Below are 25,282 nucleotides of genomic sequence, written 5' to 3'. Positions count from 1 at the left end.
CTAAGTAGATTCTGACAAGCTGAAGATGAATATTGCAATCCATAGAATAACACCCCCCACAAAAAGGCAAAAACTTATAACTAAAAAGATGACGGAGAAATTAAAACTAACAAATACTCACTTTTTGATTGATCCAAAAGAAAGCAGAAAAGGAGGAACACGGGGAAAAAGCAGAAACAGAAAATATGTATAGAAAACAAACAGAATTTCAGCCCTAAATTGTATTAATAACTACATTAAATGAAAATGGAGTACTCCAATTATAAGGCAGATGTTGTCACACTGGATAAGAAAGCAAGACCCACTTATGTCTGTATATAAGAGAAATCCTTTAAATATAATGAGAAAAGTGAGTTGAAATTAAAAGGATTTTTTTAAAAAAGATATACCATGCAAACACTAACCACAACCAGCTGGAGTGGTTATATTAATATCAAACAAAATAAATTCTAGGACAGGGAGTACTACCTGGGATAAAGAAGATTTTATCATTTCATGATGATAAAAGGGTCACTACATCAAAAAGACAAAATAATTATAAATGTGTACCTAATAAAAGAGCTTCAAAACACATGAAACAAAAACTGACAGAACAAAAGGTAGAAATACACAAATCCACAATTGGGGTTGAGATGTTACCATCCATCTCTCAGCAACTGATATAAAAAGTAGAAACTAAATCAGTCTAGATATGGAAAATCTGAGTGACGCTGTCAACCAGAGTGATCTAATTGATTCACAGAACACTATACTCAGCAACTGTAGAACACACATTCTTTCCAAGTGCACATGAAACATTCATCAAGATAAATCATTTGCTGGGCCGTAAAATAAGTCTTGATAAATTTTAACAAAGCATTTCTACTAATCGCAAAGGAATTAAATCAGAAATTAATAACCATAAGATATCTAGAAAATCCCTAAATATTAAAAAATTAAACAATATACTTCTAGATCACCCATGGAACAAAAATGAAATCACAAGGAAATTAGGAAATATTTCAAACAATGATAATAAAAATGCAACATATGCAGATAAACTAGTGTTTACAGGGAAATTTATAGTGCTAAACACATATTAGAAAGGAAGAAAGGCTTACAATAAATAATCTAACTTTCTACTTTAAAAGGCTGGAAAATGGTGACCGAATTAAACTAAAAGCTAGTAGAATAAAAAGGAAGTAATAAAGATAATACTGGAAAGCAATGAAATAGAAAATAAACCATAGAGAAAATTAACAAAGCTTAAAGCTGGTTCTTTACTTAATAAAATGGATAAGCCCATAGTAAGATCAAGATTAAAAAAAGAGGAAACAGAAATTGCTTTTATCATCCATGAAAGAGGGGATATCACTACGGATCATGCAGACATCAAAGGGATAAGGAAATTTAAAACAATGAGAAGGGACAGTAGTCTTGGTTCTAGCTGAGATGGATTAAGCATACTGCATCTGTCTCTCCCACTGACTGTTCCTATAAAACCTGCACAGAATGCACGCATAGAGTAGCTATCTGACAATTCTGAAAAGTAAACAGTAGCAGGCAGATTGAGGAAGATGAGAATTTAAAGTACCAGCAAGAGAGCAGCGAGTCTACTGTTTTTCCTCCAGTATCCTCTGACCTGAACTCAAGGCAACTCAAAACTCAAAAGTGGCTACTGGGGAGTAGACAGAGAAAGCTCTACGAGAAGCCCTATAGCTGTGGCTCAAAGACCTTTTTTTCGTCTTTTCTTTTCTCCGCTCTCTGTACCCCCATGTCCATGATGAAATCCTGAGGTGGGTTTCGGTAATTAATAGAACTCAGTGATTAACAGAACTAAGTGTACAGAAAATTAATAAGAATATAGAAGGACTGAACGACATCAGCAACCAAACAGATCTAATTGACTCACTACGCAACAGCAGCAAAATAGACATTCTTCTGAAGTGCACGTGAAACATTCTCCAAAAGAGACCATATTCTGAGTCATAACATAAACTCTAACAAATTTAAAAGAACTGAAATCATATAAAGTATGTTCTCTGACGATATGGAATTAAAGTAGAAAGCAGTAACAGAAAAACACCAGGAAAATCTCCCAACAACTGAAAATTAAACAACACATTTCTCAATTGCCAAGATATGGAAGCAACCTAAGTATCCATCAACAGACGAATGGATAAAGAAGATGTGGTCTATATTTACAATGGAATATTACTTAGCTATAAAAAAAAGAAATTTTGCCATTTGCAGTAACATGGATGGACTTAGAGGACATTCGGCTAAGTGAAATAAGTCAGACAGAGAAAGACAAATACTGTACAATATCACTCATATGTAGACTCTAAAAAATACAACCCACTAGTGGATATAAAAAAAAAAGAAGCAGATTCACAGATATAGTGAATAAACTAGTGGCTACCAGTGGGGAGAGGGAAGGGGTGAGGGGCAATATAGGGGTAGGGGATTAAGAAGTACAAACTATTAGGTACAAAATAAGCTACAAGGATATATTGCACAACATGGGGAATAAAGCCAATATTTTACATAAAATAAATGGAGTATAACCTTTAAAAACTGTGAATCACTATATTGTATACCTGTAATTTATATAATATTGTACAGCAACTATACTTCAATAAAAATAAATTTTTTTAAATTAAAAAAACCCTACATTTCTAAATAACCCATGGGTCATAAAGAAAATCTCAAGTGAAATTATAAAATATTTTGGACTAAATGAAAATGAAAATATATCAAAATTTGTGGTATCTAGCTAAAGTTGTTCTTAGGAATTTATAGCATTAAATGTTTATATTAGGGAAGAAGGTCTTAATCAACATTCTAAGCTTCCCCCGTAAGAAATTAGAAAAAAGAAAAGAAAAATAATCCAAAGCAAGCAGAACATAAGTATTAATAAGGGCAGAAATCAGTGAAATAAAAAATTGGAAAATAATAGAAAAAAAATGAAACAAAAACCCAGTTTTTCGAAAAGAATTAACTGATAAACTCCTAGCAACACTTACCAAGAAAAAAAAGAGAGTGAAAGAACAAACAAATTACCCATATCAGGAATGAAAGAGAGGGTATCACTACAAACTCTGCAGACATTACAAGGATAATAGGGACGTACTATAAACAACTTTTCACATATAAATCCAACAACTTAGATAAATTGGACTGATACCTCAAAAACCACAAACCACCAAAACTCACTCAAAATAAAATACATAACATTAAAGAAATTGAACTGTAGTCTAAAATATTCCAGAAAAGAAATCTCCAGGCCAAGATAATTTTACTGGAGAACTCTAACTGAATATTTAAATAAGAAATAATGACAATTCTACACTATCTCTTCCAGAAAACAGAAGAGGAGGGAACACTTCCCAATTTATTTTATGGAGCTAACAGACCAAAAAAAAAGAAAAAAGAAAAAAAGTAAAAGAAGAAATAAAACCTTATAAACTAACATCTTTTATGAACACAGACATAAAAATCCTCAACAGGGCTTCCCTGGTGGCGCAGTGGTTGAGAGTCCACCTGCCGATGCAGGGGACACGGGTTTGTGCCCCGGTCCGGGAAGATCCCACATGCCGCGGAGCGGCAAGGCCCGTGAGCCATGGCCGCTGAGCCTGCGCGTCCGGAGCCTGTGCTCCGCAACGGGAGAGGCCACAACAGTGAGAGGCCCGCATACCGCAAAAAAAAAAAAAAAAAATCCTCAACAAAACATTATTAAGTTGAATCCAGCAATGCATAAAAAGAACAATACATCATGGTTAAGTGGGGTTTATTCCAGGAATGTAAGACTGGCTAAAGATCAAAAATTAATCAATGATGGGACTTCCCTGGCAGTCCTCTGTGCTTTCACTGCAGGGCGCATGGGTTTGACCCCCGATCCACGAACTAAGATCCTGCACGTCACGAGGTGTGGCCAAAAAAAAAAAAAAAAAAAAAAATCAATGTAATCCACCATATTAACAGTCTAAAGTAGAAAAACTATATGGTACTATCAACTGATACCGAAAAAGCACTTGACAAAATTCATCATCCATTCATGATTAAAAACAACTCTCAGCAAACTAGGAATAGAAGCGAACATCTTCAACCTAGTAAAGAATATCTACAAAAACCCTACAGCTAACACCATACTTAATGATAAAAGACTGGAATGTTTCCCCTTTAAGACTGGAAACAGGGCAAGGATATCTGTTCTCTCCACTCCTGTTCAACACTGTACTAGAAATCCCAGCCAGGCAGTAAGGTAAGAAAAAGAAATAAAAGGCATAAAGATTGGAAAGAAGGAAGTAAAACCCATCTTTATTTGAAGATGACATACTTGTTTGTTGAAAATCCTACAGAATCAACAACAAAAATCCTTACTAGAATTTATAAGGCACCCAAGCAATTCAATGAGAAAGGAAAGTCTTTCAATAAATAGTGTAGTAACTAGATGTGCATATGGGGAAAAAATCCTAGTGCCCATCACCTAGCACACTCAAAAGTTAATTTGAAACAGATCATGGAACTATACACAAAGCTAAAGCTATAAAGCTTTTAGAAAAAACCTAGGAGAATATCTTTGTGACCTGAGAGTGCATGAAAATTTCTTATATAGGACACAGAAAGCAAAAATCATAAAAGAAAAATTGATAAGCTTCATCAAAATTAAGTTTTTTCACTAATCAAAAAACACTATCAAGAAAAAGAATAGGTAAGTTTCCAGACTATATAAAGCATTCCTACAACACAACAGTAAAAACATAAATAATCCTATTTCTTAAAAGGGAGGAAGGCAAAAACTTGAACAGACTCTCCATAAAGAAACATACAAGAATGACCAATAAGCATTTGACAAAGTGCTTGACATGCTTAATCATCAGAGAAATGCAAATTAAAACCGCAATAAGAAATCACAGCATAGCCATTAGAGTGGCTAAAATTTAAAAGACAGATAGCACCAAATGTTGACAAATGTGGAGCAATTGGTACTTTCATTCATTGTTGGCTGAAATGTACAAAAGATACAATCACTTTAAATAAAGACTTTGGAGTTTCTTATAAAGTTATACATAGAACTACCCTTTGACCTAGTAATCCTTCTTTTAGGTAATTATCCAAGAGAAATGAAAACTATGTCCACAAAAAGACTTGTACAGGAACGTTCATAAGAGCTTTAATTAAAAACCGGGAAAACCCAAATGTCCATCAACAGGAGAATGATAAAAAAAAACCTGCAGTGTATTTGTACAATGGAACACAATTCAGCAATAAAGAAGAACAAACAACTGATATACCCAACAACATGAATGGATCTCACAGATATAATACTGAACTAAAAAAGTCAGACTCAAAAGAATATATACTATATTATTCCATTTGCACAAAATTCTAGAACAGGCAAAACTACTCTAAGATGGAAAAAGTCAGAGTCAGGATAGTGGATGCCTTGAGGAGGGATGCAGGGAGCAGGAGGGCAATTGCCTAGGAATGGGCAGGAGGGAACTTTGGGGAAATATCAGAAAGTTCTATATTGTGATAGGGATATGGATTACACAGGTGTATTTATTTGTCAGAATTGTACAGTTAAGATTTTAGAAAAAAAAAGTGGGGCTCAATAAGAAAAAAAATAGGACATAGAATGAGATAAATAACCCAATCACATTTAAACAGATTTTAAATGCATGTATTTAAAAAAATCCCTTCTTGGGACTTCCCTGGTGGTCCAGTGGTTAAGACTCCGTGCTTCCACTGCAGGGGGCGCAGGTTAGATTCCCTGCTCGGGAAACTAAGATCCTGCATGCCACACAGCGTGACCAAAAAATTTTTTTAAATAAAAATGACAAAATAAAGATTATAAAAAAATTTAGAAATCCCTTCTTTACAAGGAAACAAACTAACAAAAGATGGTGGATAGATGAATGGGAGGTGAGCATAGGGATAAAGGGACAAGTAAATAAACAAACCAGTCAAAGGCTTTGAATGAACCAAGTATGATACAACATCCTGAACCAATGATTTTGATTAAATCAACATGAAATCCAAAAAAGAAAAAAAAGAATGAATTGTTGTTAGCTGCCTTATTTTTTTAATCTCTTTAGTGTTCAATAGTACTGCTTTAAGCCTTAAGTTAATGCAAAAAGAACAAGGGCAGTCTTAAGAAGTAGTTATATTAAAATAATAGCTAATGCGTACTGACTCCTGTGTGATAAACACCACTCGTGGATCCACTTTCTTGGCTCCTTTCGTTTACTCCTCACGATGATCCGCTGGTAGGTACTATTATGAAAACACCATTTTTCAGATGGGGAAACTGAGGCTTAAGCAGATTAGAGTGACTAGATGGGAGTCATACATATAATAAAAGGAGACCCCAGGATCTAAACAGTGGCAGCCAGATTCCCCAAAGTATACTCTTTACTCATTATTATTATTTTAAAATTTTATTTATTTTTGGCTGCGTTGGGTCTTCGTTGCCGCACGCGGGCTTTCCCTAGTTGTGGTGTGTGAGCTTCTCCTGGCGGTGGCTTCTCTTGTTGCGGAGCACAGGCTCTAGGCACGCAGGCTTCAGTAGCTGTGGTTCACATAAACCCACATCATGTAAAACTTACCATCATAACCATTTTTAAGTGTACAGTATAGTAGTGTTAACTCTATGCACACTGTCGTGCAACACATCTCTAGAACCTTTTTAACTTGCAAAACTGAAACTTATACCCATTAAACATCCTTTTGTTTCTGCCTCTCCACAGCCCCTGGCAACCACCCTTCTACCTTTTGTTTCTAAGAGTTTGACTACTCTAGATGCTTCATATAGGTGGAATCATGCAGTATCTGTCTTTTTGTGACTGGCTGATTTCACTTTGGAGAAATGTCTATTTAAGCCTCTACCCATTTTTTTTTTTTCAGTACGCGGGCCTCTCACTGTTGTGGCCTCTCCCGTTGCGAAGCACAGGCTCCGGATGCGCAGGCTCAGCGGCCATGGCTCACGGGCCCAGCCGCTCCGCGGCATGTGGGATCTTCCCGGACGGGGGCACGAACCCGTGTCCCCTGCATCGGCAGGCGGACTCTCAACCACTGCGCCACCAGGGAAGCCTGCCTCTACCCATTTTTTAATCGGGTTGTTTTGTTGTTGTTGTCATTGTGAGCTGTAAGAGTTCTTTATATATTCTGGATATTAACCCCTTATCAGATATATGGTTTGCAAACGTTTTCTCCCATTCCACAGGTTGCCTTTTCATTTTGTTGACTGTTTAAGTCTGATGTAGTCCCACTTATCTACTTTTGCTTCTGTTGCCTGTGGGGTTGGTGTCATATCCAAGAAATCATTGCCAAATCCAATGTGATGAAGCTCCAAAGCATACTCTTGTAACGGTGTTTATCAAACCACGGTTGCAAACTTACCAGTAGGTCAGGAAATTAACTTAGTGGACTGTAATGGGTATTTTTTTTTAATAATTCTACAGCATTTCTATTGATTGATTGATTGGCTGTGTTGGGTCTTCGTTTCTGTGCGAGGGCTTTCTCTAGTTGCGGCGAGCGGGGGCCACTCTTCATGGCGGTGCGCGGGCCTCTCACTGTCGCGGCCTCTCTTGTTGCAGAGCACAGGCTCCAGACGCGCAGGCTCAGCAGTTGTGGCTCATGGGCCCAGTTGCTCCGCGGCATGTGGGATCTTTTCAGACCAGGGCTAGAACCCGTGTCCCCTGGACCGACAGGCAGACTCAACCACTGCGCCACCAGGGAAGCCCATGTAACGGGTATTTTTAAAAGAATAGAATGAGGGTTTCCCTGGTGGCGCAGTGGTTGAGAGTCTGCCTGCCGATGCAGCGGACATGGGTTCGTGCCCCGGTCTGGGAAGATCCCACATGCCGCGAAGCGGCTGGGCCCGAGGGCCATGGCCGCTGAGCCTGCGCGTCCAGAGCCTGTGCTCTGCAACGGGAGAGGCCGCAGCAGTGAGAGGCCCGCGTACCGCAAAAAAAAAAAAAAATGAGTCACTATATGCAGTGTGGCTAAGCACTGTTTTAGAAAATTTTCTCCAGTTGTATGTGTGTGTATGTGATGGACTATGAAATAAAATGAATTTCTACTATGGGCTATGGTTAGAAATTTGAAAAACATTGCACTACTCTGCACTGCATTTGGACCAAGCAAAGACCCAACAACGCGGAAGATTTTCCAGTAGTTATAGTAGAGTCGTCACATAGCTCTTGGTGGGCCTAGGTATGATGAACACAAGAGAACCTGTGTTAGCATTGTTGGTACTACATTCAGGTGGCAACTTAGTTTCCAGAAAAATAGAAAATCAACTGTCATATTAAATTAATATCTTATGCAAATTTTATTGGTGCTACTTGTTTTGTTTTGCAGTTGCATAAGAGCTATATACGTGTAAAGACTTTATATCTGGTTTTATACTTGCATATATTTATACAAATAATTTAAGTTTACAATTGGAATCTAAAAGAGCTTTCTTTCCTTCAAAAGGTGTCCGTACAACAATGGAGTTTGAAAAACACTGTTTAGGTCGTGGACTGGGTTCAACAATATCCCCCCGAAAATTCATGGACACCCACAGCCTCAGAACGTGACCTTATTTGGAAATAGGATCTTTGCAGATCTCAAGTTAAAATAAGCTCATATTGGATTAGGGTGAGCCCTAAATCCAATGACTGGTGTCCTTATAAAGCCACGTGAAGAAACACAGAGGAGAAGCACAGGAAGAAGTCTGTGTGATGACAGGGGCAGGGATTGGAGTTATGCTGCCACAAGCCTAGGAATGCCAAGGATTGCCAGCAACCACCAGAATCTAGCAAGAAGCAAGGAAGGATCCTCCCTAGAGAGCCCTCACATGGAGCGTGGCCCTGCCAGCACCTTGTTTTCAGATCTCTAGCCTCCAGAACGGTGAGAGAATGGATTCGTGCTTCAAGCCACCAAGTTGATGGTAATTTGTTACAGCGGCCCTACAGAAACTAACACAACAGGCGGTAACCTGCCCAAAAGAGGGGATGCATAAGACGGCCTTTCTAAAAGCCCTAAAGGTATAGGTCTAGACTCCTAACAGTATGCCATTCCACAACTTGGGCTTCACAAGTGGGGAAATTGAGGCCCAGAGAGGGTAAGTGGCTTACTCAAAGGGCCATAGTACGTGCAGAGAAGGGACCAGAAAGCCAGACTCCTACCTCACCCCCCACCCCACCCCACCACCAGTTCGGCCCTCAGGGAAGGCAGACTGCTCTACTTACCACAGTGCTGGTGACTGTGTTCACTGCAGAGGTGGACTTGGCTTCCTTGATTCCGGAGACGGGTTTACTGAGCTCTGGCCTGGAGCAGCTGAGGAGGCTTGAATTCCTCAAGTCAGTAATAGAGCTGTAAGGCCTCGCAGATGTAGGCTTATGGGGAGCAGGGCCAGCCTCCTCCCTGGGGGCCTCCTGCTCGAGGCTGCTGTCTGTCTCATTTTTCTTTGTGTCTCTGATGCTCGACAGCAAGTCGGGTGTGCAGGACTCTAATGTCAATGGCTGCAGGTACTGGGAAGGAGGAAACCAAACGTATAGCCCATGGGAACCCAGCTCTGTCCACTTCCAGATCATCTGCACCCGAGGGTAGGTGCAAAGGAGATGAGGAGGAGAGGAAAGCAATCAGAATCAAAGTCTCTCTGATCGGGGGCTCTTAACCTGGGGTTCAAGGACCCCTAAAGGGCTCACGGATGGTTTCACGGGGCCTTTGAGCCACTGGAAACTGCAGTTTTAAAATTGTATCTTTGTATACGTTATGGCAAGAGATTCCATAGCTTTTTATCAGATTCTCGAAGAGTCTATGACCCTAACAAACTTATTTTTTTAAAAAATAAAAACCTGCTCTAAACCTGTCCCTTCAGGTAAGTCTTTGAGAAGGAGATAGACTGAAAAGTCAATGAATCTTTCCAGGGAGCCAGAAGAGAGAGCTAGGCAGAGAAGCAGGGGATCCAGAGATTCAGATGATAGGACAACTGGATAGCTGGCCCCAGCCTAGAGGCTGGTCCACACTTTGAGCAGAGAGCAGGCTGGAAGCACCAGCTGTGTTCAGTCACCCCATGTAGTGTTCTGAGGTCCTGCCTCCCAGAAGCTTTTCCCTGTGGCCTCCTCTCTCAGCTGCGCCCCTGGCCTGCTGGAGGGGAGCATTCCAACCCAAACTAGAGTTGGGGACCATGACCACAGGTAGTCTTAGAGCCTACTCCCTACATGGGGATGGTGGTCAGCCTCCCAGCTGCTTTTACTCCAGCTGAAGGAAGAAGGGCACACCAGTGAGAGTCCTCTCTGCCTGGATGGAGGGATCCTCTGAAGGCCTCCGGGCTCCCCTCCCGGGGCCCAGCTCTCCATGCGGCCCCATTCCCTCAGTGTGCCTGAGATCTCAGTAGCGGTCTCCTCAGCACCCGCCCCTGGACTGGCCCCAGCCAGGGAAGGGCGCTGGGCATGCGCGCTCCCCTCCCATCCAGGTTTACTTGTTTGGAGGCCGGGCTGGTGGCGGTCTTGGACTCCTGCCTTTGTTTCTGTCGCCAGTTCTGCGTGCGCTTGCCTCTCGCTCGCTCGCCTGCTGATTCCCCCTGCATTTCCACCCTCTTATCTTTCGTTTGGAAGGATATTTTCTCCTGTTTCAGTCTCAGCTCCTGGATCAGCTGCCTGCCCAGTGAGGAACAGTCATGTAGGTTAGGGATGGGCTGGGAATGTGGACACTGTCCTTGAGGGCAATGAGACACCCTGCCCTGCCCACCTCATAGAGTGGAGTGGCGGGCTGCACCCCACTCACCACACCCCACCTCTCTCCTCACTTCCCAGTAGGCCAGATCCCACAACTGGCAGGTGCTGGGAAGAAGGTCTCGGTAGGACGCTAAAGGTAGGGGCTCCCACGTTGGACCCCTTCACATGCTGGGCTTCTCTGGCCAATGATGTGACGGAAATAACTCAGTCACATGACTCAGGAGACAGGGGTTCTAGAGCCTCTTCTGCTGTTATCTGCTGTACGATCCTTTTTCTGCTCCATGAAATGAGGTGGAGGGCGGGGAATGGACCGAATGGGATGAACCCCTTCCGGTCCTTAGATTTGACACCTGCATGAATCCAGGAGGCAGCCCTGAGGGGCTGGGCATGCTGGAGTGGGGTGGGGGTGCCTGTCTCATGGGTGAGTTTCTAGAAACAGCCCCATATCCACTTAACAACATCCCACACCAAAGAATCTTACGATTCCTGGTCCTTGCGAGACCAAAGCAACTTCAAGGCTGCCCCAAGGTTACCCCTCAGGTCAGGCAAACCCCTCTTCCCCCAACACCCTGCTCCCCTAGCCCCAGGAGCCTTCCTACCGGGCATACATCTCCCGAGCCCTGGAGGCAACTGTATTCTGGAAGAGGGAGTTGTTGTCCTGGAAAAACTTCTCATACTTCTCCGAATTCACACTGGGATAAATCAGGCGGAAGCCTCCACAGTTTTCCTTTTCATACTTCTCAGTTTTCTCTAGAAGCACGGCCTGAAAGCCCTTGACTTCCTCCTTCCTGTTGGGAAGCAGAACACAGGGCTGCAGTTAGGGTTTCCTGGGACCGAGCTTGGAGAGGACATGGCCTTTCCAAGGACACGGATGTCATCTAGGGCCAGACGGAGGCCTCGCACGCAACAGTGGTCAGTCCTAAATAAATGAACGCATGAATGTTTCCCTGAAAGGAGATTCTAGCCCTCCCGGGACAGCAAGTGTCACAGTGTACTGAGAGCTGGTTGGAACGGTCTTCCTGACAGCTCACCAAATTCTCTCCCGTTACAAGTAGAGCCTATTTCCCCCTTGGCTTTGTTCTGATGAGGCAGACTGTCGCCATCTTCCCAATCACAGCCCCTGCTACCCTTCTCTGGCGAACTGACAGCTTGTGTTTTGCTAAATTTGAGGGCTTCGTGGATAAGGCTGATGAGCTTTTATGAGCTGTGATGATCTCATTCTTCCTCACAGCCCCCCGGGGAGGTGGAGGTCAGGGAGCGAGGAACGATAAGCCCCTTTTACAGCAGGGAAACCAGGAGCCCCTGAGCCACCCAGGGGCAAGTCATGACGAGGAGACTGATCCAGAGAAGGGCCCTGGCCGCCCCTTAGCTGACGCTGCCTCTTTCTCCAGAGTTTAATGGAAGGCAGCTCACCCAGCGGGCTCGGTGTCCAGACCTGCCACTTACCAGCGAGGTGACCTGTACAAGGCAGTTCCCCTTCCAGAGTCTTGGTCTTCTTAGCTCCAAAATTAGGACCATACAACACCCCATGCTACCGCCTACCCATCCCCCTTCCAGGGAAGACAGTGCACGTGAACACGCTCTGAGAAACACAGTGCCATCCAAACCGAGATGCCATGCCCCGGTTCCAGAAGCTCAGTCCCGAAGGATCAGGCTGGCTCTGCTCATGGGGGGGGCAGCGGGCCACCATGGGATCTGAAAAGCAACAAAGCCACTCCTTGGCCAGGCTCCTGTCTTCTTTCTCACTCTACAGAGGAAGGCCTCTGTTAAAAGGTAAATGCTACCCAGCAGGGAGCAGGGCGACAGAGGCTCCTGCCCACACAGTGGCAAGGGGAGGATGGACAAATCTTCCTTTTTGTATAGATAAATGGTTTTACTTTTCAATTGGTAATCCCTGGATCTTCATATGATATTAATAAACTCATATCCATCACAGGTATTTATGTCTATAACTTAATCTCCTATTTTTAGGAACAAAGGAATAGCCACAGTAAAACTGTTCAAACTGCCACATCCTGCCAATATATATTAATTTTCCAAACAGGATTATCATTTGTTAGAATTGACCCATTACTGTACCTGGTCTCCCGAGAACGACACTGCTGCAGGAACTGCGCCCGTTGTCTCTCCTCCTCCAAGACTTTCTTTTTGTCACAGCTTCTCAGGTTGATCAGGACCAAAGTGTCATACAGCAGACTGTCCTTTACCTCTTTATCCAACCAGGAGTCAGTGGAGAAGCTCGGAGAGTGGTTGACCTGTGAGGGCAGGACGGCAGCTGGGGAGGCTGGGCAGGGTACAAGCAGGGTGTGAGGCGGGACGGCCCCTCCAGGGAACCACCCGAGCCCACCTCGGTCGGGGCCCTGGCTACCAAGATGAGTGGAAAGGAGAGGGAGAGAAGGTCTAGGCTGGAGCCACAGTGAAGAAAGGAGGAAGCAGAACCCCCTCCAGTTTAACTAGCTTTCATTTTAGTCCTGTCTTCCTGAGAAGCACGGCAGGGGGCGGGGGGGGCTGTCTTTGGTTTCCCCTCCACCTGGTGTGCGTGTGCCCCGTCCCGTGCACTGTGCATCCCAGAGAGTAGATGGAAGGGGACAGTCCAAAGGGCCAGGCTGGGAGGTGGGGAGGGGAAAGGAGTGATGTATTCGGGATCCTGACCGGGGTTGACAGGGAGACTGGTGGGAGGACGGAGAGGACTCATTTCTGCCCACAGAAGAGTCTACGTTGTTCAGAGGCACTGTGTGACATTTGAAGGTTTCCAGCAGTTTCTGAAGGCCTGCTCCTAGTGGCTTATTCTGCTCTTCGGGTGAGAGCTCCAAACGGCCATATTCTCCTTCCCAGCCACACTTGGGAATAAGGGCTGGGAACGGAGGAAAGGCAAGGCCCCAGGAATCTGTAAATCTGGGTCTTGCGCTCTGAGGGCTGACGCTGTGTCACTGGCAGCTGTCACCAGCACCTCTGATTTGTACCGCAGCCCCACTCCCACCCCCACTCCCGGCGTGCACCCTGAATGGCCACGGGAAAGGGCTGCTTGCACAGGTCCAATCGGGAAGAGAGGAGGCCACCCAGGAGCTTCTCTTCCTCCTCTTCCCACCACCCCATGGGTCTGGGGGAGGCAAGAAACTCACTGAGTGGCTCCCCACCCATTCCCGTGCCCACAGACACCGGGCCGCTCTCCGTTGGTGCTTGGGACTGAGTGGTCCAGGCCCCTGAGAACCAAGCCTGGTGGCTCCTGTCTGATCTTGAACACCCTCCACCCAGCTTTGGTGAAGAACCACCCTTTCTGGGAGATGACTCTGTTATGAAAGGTAGAGCTGTCTTTAGAATCACTCTGGGCCTGAGATGAGAGCTTCTAAGTCTGGGTGGACCTCGAGAAGGCACAAGGAATTCTCTAATTCCCGGCCGTCTACCTCCCTCTGGTGGCCACTTTTCAGCAAAGGGAGAAGCCCCAGGCAGCAAGCACCTCTGGGGGGCAGTGGCTTGGGAAGTGGATTACAACATCCTGGCTGAGCAGGAGGGCGGAAGGATGGGCCCGGCCGGCTCACCCTGGTAACAGGCGTCAGTTTCACCCCTCGCCCCAAGCCCGCACCTCCAGCAGCCAGGGCTTGAGTTTGTGATCCAGCAAAATGTCGAAGCCCAGGATTTCAAAGCAGGCGCTGTTGAGTGTGTGATTGCGGAAGCAGGCGTGGTAGTTATGCTTGATCATGGGGTGAGCCGAGATGAGCGTCTTGATGATGATGTCCTCGATCTCTCTCCAGATCTGCCCCACGTTGTAGCCGTGGCTCTCCATGTACACGTTGAAGGTGGAGAGCTTCCTGGAAGGGAACCACGGGCCATGAGGCAGGGCAGCCCACCTCTGGTCATCTAAGGCCATGGCATGCTGGAAACCAGAAACTTCTGGAGAAGATAAGGCCCCAAAGCCAGTGGGGAGGGACACCCAGGAGCCAGGGTCATACCAGGGCTGTGTCGGCTCAGGAGGACCTTGCAGGAGCCGCAGGGCCGTACTCCTCAAGCCTCCACCGTCCTGGAGTGGGCAGAGATATACTGACATGTAAGCCCTGGCCTGGGCACTTTCACTGTAACATAGAAAGCACCTGTGGGCTGGGGCAGGCATTCGGTATCCCAGGTGAAAGCTGAATGGATGAATAAAAAATTTTTTAAAAACACACCCTACGGGTTTCCCTCGTGGCACAGTAGTTGAGTCCGCCTGCCGACGCAGGGGACACGGGTTCGTGCCCCGGTCCGGGAGGATCCCACGTGCCGCGGAGCAGCTAGGACCGTGAGCCATGGCCTCTGAGCCTGCGCGTCCAGAGCCTGTGCTCCACAACGGGAGAGGCCACAGCAGTGAGAGGCCCGCGTATCGCAAAAAAAAACACCCTACATCATGGTTTTGCTTTGGAGGCAATGGTTTCTCAGCCTGTGGTGTTCATTAGAAGCACTTAGGGAGGCTTTTAAGACCACCGGTACCTGGGTTCCACCTCAGCTATCTGAGGGGATTCTGGGGACGCTAAAGACACAGAAATTTTGTTCATTGTTAACCCCCTAAAGCGCTGACCAGAGGGGAAAGGAAACCCCAGGGCATCTCAACAGATAGGGTTACCAACTGTCCCAGGGCAAACCAGACAGTCTGATTTTAGAGCTGAAAGTCCCACATCCCAGGAAACCCCTCAGTCACAGGCAAACCTAGATGGCTGGTCACCCTATCACAGAAATCAGAGGATATCTACCCCATGAGGAGAGGTTTGTGAGGAAACATCTGAGGAAATGCTCCGGTCAGCTCTGAGCTGGGCAGTACAGAGACAGGGCGAATCTGACAGGTCCCAATGGTGGGGACAGACACCCCCTCACATGCACACAGGTGTGCACAGAGAGCCAAAGTGGGAAGTGGAAATATTGGAGGAGGAAATAGGGCGATACGGGGGAATGAAGAACAAAGAGAAGGATGAGAAGACAGGAAACACAGCTCACCCGGGCCATCCAAAGAGCTAGATGGACTCCCGTCAATGGAGCCAATGCACATTTGCTAAGGACCTGCTGTGTGTGCAAAACTCATGCAATGAGGGGATCCCAAGAAACCAGCACTTCTCCTCTGGGAAGCCTAAGGACCATCTGAGGAGTCAGCACACACATGAGACGACCAAAGATGCATTTATATCACGACAGATGAACAGAGGCCACTCAATATAGAGGCACACCTTTTCTACCTGCCATTGTCAAGGATGGAGTGTTGCACGTACATGAATTTTCCAGATCGCTTGAAAGCAACCCTTTCAAGTGCAAAAAAAAAAAAAAAAAAAGTGTTTAATTTGCCTAACTGGAAAATAAATATTCCCAGAGTAGATTATACACACCTCTACCTTCTTATAACAGACGTTATGAATCATAACATAAACTCTTCTTGATGACTCAGGCACATCACAATGAATACACATAATTGTGCAATTTCATAACAGCCAGTGGCTAGTCCATTCAATTGAACACACCAGCTATGTGCCAGGCACCCTGAAAGACGAAGAGGACCCGGTCTCTGCCCCAGAGGCCTGCCAGGTTTCCAGTTTTTCTTCTTCTTCATTGCTCCTACTGAGTTTGCAGCCTGGCAGGGGTTTACTGCCGGTACAGCTGGCCTCAGGCTAGGGAGGGGGGAATTTGAGGTAGGGGATGGGCTAGTAGGAGAAGCAGATTGTCTCAAAAGATGGGGAAGAGGAAGATGAGGAAAGGTGAAAGCAAACAGGAGGGAGAAAAGGCAAGGACTCTGCCCCGCAACATGGGAGGCACCTAGAAGGCCAGGGCACCATTCTAACCATCAAGGAACTTAAGTACCATTGGGGACACAAGGAAAACATGTGCCCCAAGCACAGAGAAGTTACGGGCTACAGCTGATGCTGACCGTGAGGGTGGTGGGAGTCCAGAGACAGAGAGGTTACTGGGGGTGGTTAGACTCGGATTCCATAGGCTTGTCCTTAGAGATGGAAGCCAGTCCTCTCATCAGACAGGTGAGGAATTAGAGGCCCACAGAGAAGATGGGTTTCACCCACACTGCAGTGGTTATATGGCTGAACCAGCACCTAGAACCAGGTCAGAGAAGGCAACACGGAAGCTTAGTTTGACAAAAGGGCCTTCAAGGATGTTCTCCCATGTTTTCAGTTGGAGCTGAGCAAAGGCAGAGAGGTGGGAATGAGCAAGGCCTGTGTATCAAAAATGAGCAAAAGAGTGTCCTGGGAGAACACCACGGAGCGGGTGGCACCGGCAGTACCGCTAGTGGTTAAGGGCACAGACTCCAGGGTTAATTCCAGCTCTGCCACTTCTTAGCTGTGCGAACTTGGGCAAGTTTCTTAACCTTTTTACACCTGTTCCCCAATATGCAAAATCGGGGTGATCATATCACGCCAACTTTATAGTGTTGTTATGAGGATTAAATAGGTTGAGGAATGTAAATTTCTTAGAGCAGTGCCTGGCAGACAGGAAGTGCTCAACAAATAAAATGGTAACTATTAATGTAGTAATAATAATAGTGGGAAATGGGGTCTGGTCAAAGCATACAGCAAGCAGAGGAGTTTGAATTGGATGCTCTAGGCACCTGGGAGCCACACTGGTTACCTGAGAGCAGAAGTAATGAGTATACGGAATGTGTGATAATAACAGCACCCACTTGCATAGGGGGTATTGCTTTTGAGGCCTATTCATACACATCATCTCAGTAGGTCCTTACGGCATATTTGTGAGGCTGGCCAGCCGGGATGCATTTTATTTATTTATTTTTGGGCCGCGCCCTGCGGCTTGCGAGATCTCAGCTCCCCAACCAGGGATCAAACCCGGGCCCCCTGCAGTGGAATTGCAGAGTCCTAACCACTGGACTGCCTGGGAATTCCTTATTGCGTCATTTTAGAGAGGAGAAACCGGAGGTACAGAAAGGTTAAGCAGAGGTGGCTGGGGCTAAGAAGAGTGAGGAGGCCGTGCGGCTGTCGAGGATGAGGATGAGGCTACGTCTGGTGGAAAGGAAGGGATGGAGGGACATTTGAAGGAGGAAACTTCAGAATTCAATGACATGCTGGAAAAGGAAACATCTAAGATGACACCAAACTCTCCAGTCCTGCGGGTTAGAAGTTAGAGAGGGGGAAGCTTGGACTGCTGAGGTGGAAGTGATGTGAGAGAACACGTGACATTGGGAAATGCTGAGCTGGAAGCAACGGGGAGACATCCAGGTGCAGCTGAGGAGAGATGGGCCTGGAGCACCGCAGGGGGACAGGTTGGGGGTAATGCAGGGGCAGGGGAAGGGGGGGCAGCCGACAGCTCCAGCAGGAGGGAGGATGGAGAAGAGGGATGAGGCCAGGCCCCGTGAGTGAGGCGAGGAGAAGGAAGGGGAAGGGGGGAGGGGGAATTAGGGTAGCAGAACAATACTCCACACCCTCACCTTAGCCCTGGCGCCACATAACACGCCCCCCCCATCACAGCCTGAGGGCCCAAAGCCTGTTAGTGGGGTGTCCATTCTCGTAAGAGGAGGGAGATGAGGGCCCTTTGATGACATGCCTTTAGACGAAGGAGAAATCACAGTAACTACAAGCAATATCTGTGCTCTGTCACAGGTCACTTGAGTCTCAGAGTGACCCTACGAGGTGGGCAGGGCAGGGCGTCTCACTGCCCTATTCTACAGACCAAGAAATGGAAGCTCAGAGAGGTGAAGGGACTTGCTCCAGCTGACTCAGCTGGCGTGGGTCAGAGCAGGGACTGGAAGCCAGGCCTCACCGAGCCCCGATGTTCAACATGCAACCGCGCAAGAGGCCAGAGGGTGCCCACAGACCAGGTGGGCAAAGAGGAAGTGTGGGAGCTGTGGGCAAAGTCGGGTGGCCAGCGCCCTCCGATAAGGGGGAGATCGCCTCCTGCCAGCCCAACACGTCCCCTTCCAGCAGGCTTAACCTAGTGATTTTCCATTTGCTTTTTGGAACTCTGCTACCAAGGGAGTCATGAAATTTCCTGTGCTTCTCTGATGCTCTGAAGCCAAACAGACTGCCTGTTTATCAGTCCTTTAAGTCTGATGCAAGAGAAAGAGCAGGGGCATCGTGACACATCACTTGAGAATCTCTGTTGGAGCAACACCCCAGGGAACCACAGGCCTGGCAGGTCCTTCTCCGGTGTCAGACCAGCAATCGATAAATATCTGTTGGTCTAAAAATGTCAGAAGGGCCAACTGTAATACGAGTATGTTTTGGTGTGTGTGTGTGTATCCTGCTGAGGAAACAGTTCGTGTTTATCTCTCCTCCTCCCAACCTCCTAGGGTTTATGATGTGGCCTTCTTTTAATGATTAACAGCCAGAGGGCAGAGACTAAGGAGTCTGTTCTGGGCTTAGAGGCAAAGAAATATATTCTGACACCATGTGACCCAAGATGGAAACACTGATGGGGACCGACAGGGTTTGGATAGAATCTCAGAGAGCAGCTCGGAGCCCAGCAGGGAAAGAAAAGAGAAGGGAAGCCGCTTCCTTACCTCTTGCTGCCAGAGTGAGCATCTCGAAGGAAATTGGAACTGTGCTTATTAATGGAATAATTAGTCAGGTGCATGCAGATATCGTCCTGGGGAAAGAGACACAAGTGTGCGGGGTCAGGAGGAAGGGCAGCCTTCCACTTCCTCTCTGTGCCCTTCCATGGCCCCTGGGGCTTAAGGAGATGGAAAAGAAAGGGGGCGTCTTAGGGCTTACTTACACTGGCAAAACAGAGGAAGTAAGAAGGCGTATCCTACAGCCTGGAGAATAAGAAACTCCCACTCCTGAGGTTGGGTGGCGCTGTGCTGAGGGGGGACTTCAGGAGCCCTGAGGGCCTGGGGATGTTGTGGGAGGGCTGGGGCCTTGCCCACATCCTTCTTTCCTTGAGCACCACGGAATTGTGGCTTTGCAGTCAGGCCACGAGTCCCGACCTCATCTCTTCCTAGCTCTGTGACCTCGGACAAGTCCCTTATAACTGGATTTTAATTTCCTTATCTGTAAACTGGAGATGATAATCCCTATCTCTGAGGGCTTTGGGGAGGGCTAAAGGAAAGAACAGATACACCCTGGCACATAGTAAACCACAGTTGAGCAAGTGACAACCACATCCACCATGCCTTGAGAATGTAGGGGCAACTAGGAATTTTTACCAGCTAAGAGAGGCGGGAGGCGGCGTGTCCCCGAGCTCACCAGGTTGTCTGGGCAGGGGCGGGAGTAGGAGGTGGTGGCGAAGCGCGCCAGTCCTTCATTGTACACAAAAATCCTGAGAGGGTCACAGGATGTCATGAGCACGTAAATCCGCAGGTCAAACTTGAACCCGTCGATGATAAAGGGCTGGGAGGAGAGAACAGAAGACACACGGCGTCAGAGGAGAAACCCCGACTTGAAGCCCATTAGCGCCCTGTCTTGTTTTCATGGCTTCAGCTCCAGTGTTACCTGCGTTACAGAGGCCAGGCTGGGCTGGGGTTGGGGAGGGGGACAAGGGGATTTAGGCTATGTGACCTTGTGCAAGCCACTAACCACACCAGGCCTCAGTTTCCTCATCTGTCAAATGGCATGAGTAACCGCCTCCAAGAGCTTTCCTGGCAACAAGACAAAATAACATGAAAAAGGCCTGTGATGAAGGCCACGTTGTCACCACGCAGGGCTTGCTACCGTCGCACTTCTGCCAGAGGTCTCCCTGCAGTTGCAGTATTGATTGCAGTGCCAGCCACGTCTCCTATGCAGCTTCTAGAAGGCTCCCTCCCTGTAAAGGGCTATACCTCCAGTCATGGACAGCTGGTTACCATGCTCTCTCCAGGGCTACTTCCCTCTCCCAAAGGAGGTGGGGCCTCCACAGACCCAAGGGGCTCTCCCAGCTGCCATCTGTTAGAGGCAAGGGGCCAGCATGGCAGCGCCAGACCAATCGACAAGAGTGCAAGGGCAAGGGCGCTCTGGCCCAGGCACATGTCACGTCTCTGGTCAGAAGGCTTGGTCCAACCAAGTCCAAGGCAGGACTTGGCTCCACCCCCACCCCACCCTCCCTTCCTTCTTTTCACAACCAGTCCAGCGGAGCTACAGCCTGAGGTTGCTGTGGATGATAAATAAATAATCACGAGGAGGAAGTACCTTTGAGATATAGAGTTGACAGATCATATCCTCCCCTGGTTTGATTTCTTTCACTGTCCGGGTGATGAATATACCTCTGCCCTGGCAGCCCGAATCCGGCTTACAGATGTACACCTTATTTTTTCTTGACCTGCTGTAGTTCTGCAAATCTCCCCAGCTACCAGAGCAGGAAGAGAATGAGAGACACCTTTAGCGGGGGGATCAATGAAAATGAAGGCTAGCTCTTTATTTAAAAAAAAAAAGAAAAAAGTGACAAAAGCCCTGGAGTTGACAGACAGACGCCCAGAGATCTGGTTATAGGAGAGGCAGTCGAGCACACACAGCGGAGAGAAGATGGGCTCTGGAGGGAATTCAGACCTGGATTTCAGCCCCAGCAACAGCACTCACCAGCGGTGTAGCCCTTTACCAGGACTTGACCTCTCTAAGCCTCAATTCCATCATCTACACCATGAAGACAATGACAGCTATCTCACACATGACACGATGCGGGCACGGTGCCGGTCCACGCCGCACACCCCACAAAGGTAACTGTGATCCGAGCGCTTCGGCTCTCTGAGTTTGCAGACAAGAGGTGTGAAGTTCTGAATCTGACTCAGGCCCTGACAAATGATGTGACTTTGGATCCATCCGTCTCTTCCCCTGCTCTGGGCTTCAGCCTTTCCTCTGTAACACCTCCACTCCAGCTAGAGCGTGACAGGGCAAGTACTATCTTTGAATGTAGTTTGAAGAAAGTATATTCAGAAGAAAGAAACCAACTTAAAGGATTATAAATCTCAGGCTTGCTATACTTCTTGTTTTGCATTTTAACTCAAAGAAGCATTGTCACCCCTGGAGAAGTCACATGACTGCAATGTCCCTCAGTGGCCATGAAATCTGGAGGCGCCTGTCAACCCGATGGCAAACACATTTTCTCTGAAGTTGCTGCTAAGCTCTGCAAATTGTTCCAGACAAGTTAGGAAAGGCTGAGAACCCTGGGGCGCTTGGTTTGGGAAAGCACTGGGGGGAGACGGGAGCGTGGGATTCCTGGGGGGCCTTTGTGAGTAAGTATAATTCTGATGGCAATGCTTCTCTACTCCCCCACCTCGTCCCAAACACCAGACTGTACCCAGGTCATGCTCACGTCATCTCACATTCCTCCTGCTTCTCGTGATGCGGTCCAGAGTATCTTAGGTACCAGGAATGGATGTCCATTTTCCAGATGGATATAGTGAGACCAGAGATGGGAAAAGGCTGAATGCCATCCACAGCACTGCCATGGGTCAGAGGTTAGGTGTCCCTCCCTGCTCCTAACCTGGGTGCTAACGATTACCTCACTCCCTCCAGAAATGCTCGAGGGCCTTAAAAATTCCGAAAGTGCACAGTGAAAAGGCTGGAACAAGTTCAAAATCAACAGCTTTCAAGGTCAGAACAAATTCTCATCCCAACTGCAGGCACAGGCTCCAAGGCACCCAGCCCCTAAATGTCATCTAATTGTATAGGCAGAGCCTTGTGTTTTCTCAACCTTGGACACACCCTTTATTCCTTCTCTTCCTGAAGAGGAGAGAGAGATGGGAGACCCTATGGGAAGGGAAAGTAGCAACCAGGGACTCGGGGGCAAGTGGAAAATGTAAACTGGCGGTGGGGAGTGGAGAAAGGGGCGCAGGTGGGCACTCACTCAGCAGGAAGACACCAGGTCCTAGGGAAAAAGTGGAAATCTTTTGGGAATATCTTTAACATGCGGCTCATATTCCTGGCCAGCAAGTCCTTGCGGCAGATTTCAGTCATCCCTGGGAAGTGATTGATTTTCTGCAAAGGAAGCCGGAAGTCGTGAACAAGGGGGCCCATGGGAGTACCCATGAGCTCCCCCTGGGGACAGTCATAAGACTGGGGCTCCACGGGGTAGATGCCACGCTTACACAGAGGACCGGCTCTGACCCAGATACCTGGTAACTTTTGATTTCCATCACCCGCCCCAGCGACACCGAGTAGTCAGTCCAGTAGAGAGTCCAGTCGTCGTTTTCCCCTCCCTCTCGAAGGCCATACTGTTGGGCAGCCCTACGCACTGCCGTGGCAGGTGGAGAAAGAAAGGCCCATCAGCCGGGAAGTGGGGGAGGAGCACGTGGTGGGGAGGTTACGTTTCTAGGTGCTCCCAGACCGTACACTGAAGCCAGACAACTGGGCTCCTTGGGACTGGAAGCCATCTTGCCCCATCTGGACACACCGTTGCCGAGAAAGGAACAGGGAGAGTGGAAAGCTCCTGGGGAACACAGCCTGTGCCCAGTGACCTCCACAGAGGTTTTCTGGGGTGAATGTTTCACCCACCCTTGCCAGGAAGTAGGCCTCTGGGTTTCCTCCAAGCACTAGCACTGAATGTTCAGGGGATATAAACTAATCCTTAACGTCGACCAGAGCCAAGCTTAATTAGCAAGGTAAATTGACAGAAAAAACTATGCAGTGTATTTCAAAACCATATACATGCTATCACGTCCTTCTTCCCCGGTCCCCATTAATCTTAATAACTAGGAGCTGACTCCAACACAAACTCAAATGCCTTCAAGAGCCTGGAAAAAAAGAAGGGCCTGCAGTGACCAGGAGAGTCAGGACCAAACTAAAGCACCCAAATTCGAAATGAAAATAGTGGACTTCCCTGGTGGTGCAGTGGTTAAGAATCCGTCTGCCAATGCAGGGGACACGGGTTCAAGTCCTCGTCCGGGAAGATCCCACATGCCGCGGGGCAACGAAGCCCATGTGGCACAACTACTGAGCCTGCGCTCTAGAACCCATGAGTGTAGAGCCCGTGCTCCACAACAAGAGAAGTCACCACAGTGAGAAGCCCGCGCACCGCAACAAAGAGTAGCCCCCGCTCTCGGCAACTAGAGAAAGCCTGGGCAGCAACAAAGACCCAACGCAGTCAGAAAATAAAAATAAAATAAATAATTTTTTTTAAAAAATCACCCTTCAAAAAAAAAAAGAAAGAAGAATATATGAGTGAGCCTTCCCAACTCTTTGGGGGAATCCAGTGGGTCCCCATGGTGGGTGCCTTGAATGCAGGTGCTCACCACTCTCATATCGGCAGCTGGATAGATTGATCACCAATCATCTGGAAAAGAGAAAGGGGAAAACACCAAGACAGAGACAGACACACATGCCAGAACAAGGGGCTGCACGTAGAAACATCGTGTCCCACGTGGAGCTGCCTGATACCTAAGTGGTCCCGCTAAGCCCGGTTTGACCATCCCTGTTACTGAGGACACAAATCCCCAGGGTTGCAGAGTGACAGAAAACATGGGTTCAGAGTACTGTTACTCTGCCCACGAGCTAGAAATTCTGTATTGTGATTATAGCTGATTTTGCTTGAAGCTTCATATTAACATCATCGCCTCCTCAATCCTTTTACTCCAGTGGCCCATCGGGAACGGGAAGTGAATATCTTTTTGGCCAAAATACTTCATGGTCTCCCTCCTCTTGCCCCCCCACTAAGGGAAGCTGTGAGTTAGAAAGCAGACAAGCTTTCAGACATCAATCAGTCTGAGGAGGAATTCACTCCCCCTCCAGAATGGAGCAAAAGGCATGGCAAAATATTAAAGAAGAACTAGAATGTGGAAGCTGTGGTCAGATCCTGAGAAGTCGGCGTGATTCTGTTACAAGTACTTTAAGTACTTTCTTAAAACAAGGAAATCCATCGTCTCGCCCCACACAATTTTTTAAAGGGATTCTAAACACAAATAGAATGAAGATTAGGACGGGCACGGTTTTATATTACACACCATTATTTGATTCTATAAAACAGATGATCAAAAGTGGGTTCTTTTTATATGAACCAAAAGTGGTGTGATTTTTACTCCGCACAGTTTCTCCTTTACCCACTCCTTAGCAGCCGAGGCCCGCCCCGCTCCAGGTCCCTCCTGCTCTTACCAACATGGATCCCCACTCCTCATCTTTCAGTCCTAACCTCTTTTTCTTCCTCTTCTTCTTGCCTTGCTGCTGGGCATGCTGAAGCCCATTTTGAGCCCCAGTGTTCTCTCTCACAAAAGCCAGGGTGACGATTTCTTTTGAATCTTCTATGGAACTGTCCTCTCTCTCTTCCGAGTCTGTCCCTTCCTCTCCTTCCAAAAGCAGGCACTGGAGCATCTCCCCTGCCTGGGGGAAGCTCTGGGGAAACACGGGTCCTCCCCTGGAGAGAGGGTAAATGGAGTGGCAGTTACTCGGATCCACCTGCAGGGGGACCCCCCTCCCTTGCTCTTGTGGGCGGTGGACCAGCGCTCAGAGACCAGACAACAGGTTGCAGTTTATAAAATGCCACGCCACCTCCACAGTTGGTGCAGGCTCCAGCAAGGAGCTGATTCCACCTTTTGCCATGACTATGACCTTGGGGACTCATTCAGCCAACACTGGCCTTGGTTTTTCCCTCCTGGGGTTTTCAGAAGCAAGCTGAGATGCTATGCATGGCACCATGCCATAAACAATCTTATTATTAAAGTGAGTAAGCGTCTGGAGACAGCCTCAGAACCA

The 25,282-nt window shown here is 47.2% G+C and overlaps 1 protein-coding gene across 3 annotated transcripts in view; it reads right to left on the bottom strand.

Annotated features, from left to right (window-relative positions):
• TTLL6 (tubulin tyrosine ligase like 6) overlaps nucleotides 1-24,630 on the bottom strand; it is a 34,432-nt gene extending 9,802 nt beyond the window's left edge. Inside the window, exons 1-11 of one of the 3 annotated variants that reach the window (XM_067714318.1) lie at nucleotides 23,830-24,630; nucleotides 22,714-22,832; nucleotides 22,446-22,576; nucleotides 20,792-20,948; nucleotides 19,874-20,017; nucleotides 19,189-19,274; nucleotides 14,296-14,521; nucleotides 12,792-12,967; nucleotides 11,312-11,500; nucleotides 10,457-10,634; nucleotides 9,222-9,503 (exon numbers count right to left, since the gene is read on the bottom strand). In XM_067714318.1, coding sequence (XP_067570419.1) covers nucleotides 9,222-9,503; nucleotides 10,457-10,634; nucleotides 11,312-11,500; nucleotides 12,792-12,967; nucleotides 14,296-14,521; nucleotides 19,189-19,274; nucleotides 19,874-20,017; nucleotides 20,792-20,948; nucleotides 22,446-22,576; nucleotides 22,714-22,734 — 1,590 coding nt within the window. In that variant the 5' untranslated portion in view covers nucleotides 22,735-22,832; nucleotides 23,830-24,630. Of the gene's footprint in view, nucleotides 1-9,221; nucleotides 9,504-10,456; nucleotides 10,635-11,311; nucleotides 11,501-12,791; nucleotides 12,968-14,295; nucleotides 14,522-19,188; nucleotides 19,275-19,873; nucleotides 20,018-20,791; nucleotides 20,949-22,445 lie in introns of all 3 variants that reach the window. The other 2 variants (XM_067714317.1, XM_067714316.1) reach the window with 2 other exon arrangements.
• Between the last annotated feature and the right edge of the window lie 652 nt (nucleotides 24,631-25,282).

Source organism: Pseudorca crassidens, chromosome 19 (genome assembly GCF_039906515.1).
Source record: "Pseudorca crassidens isolate mPseCra1 chromosome 19, mPseCra1.hap1, whole genome shotgun sequence".
Taxonomy (NCBI): Eukaryota; Metazoa; Chordata; class Mammalia; order Artiodactyla; family Delphinidae; genus Pseudorca; species Pseudorca crassidens.
This window is presented reverse-complemented; position numbering and strand designations above follow the sequence as displayed.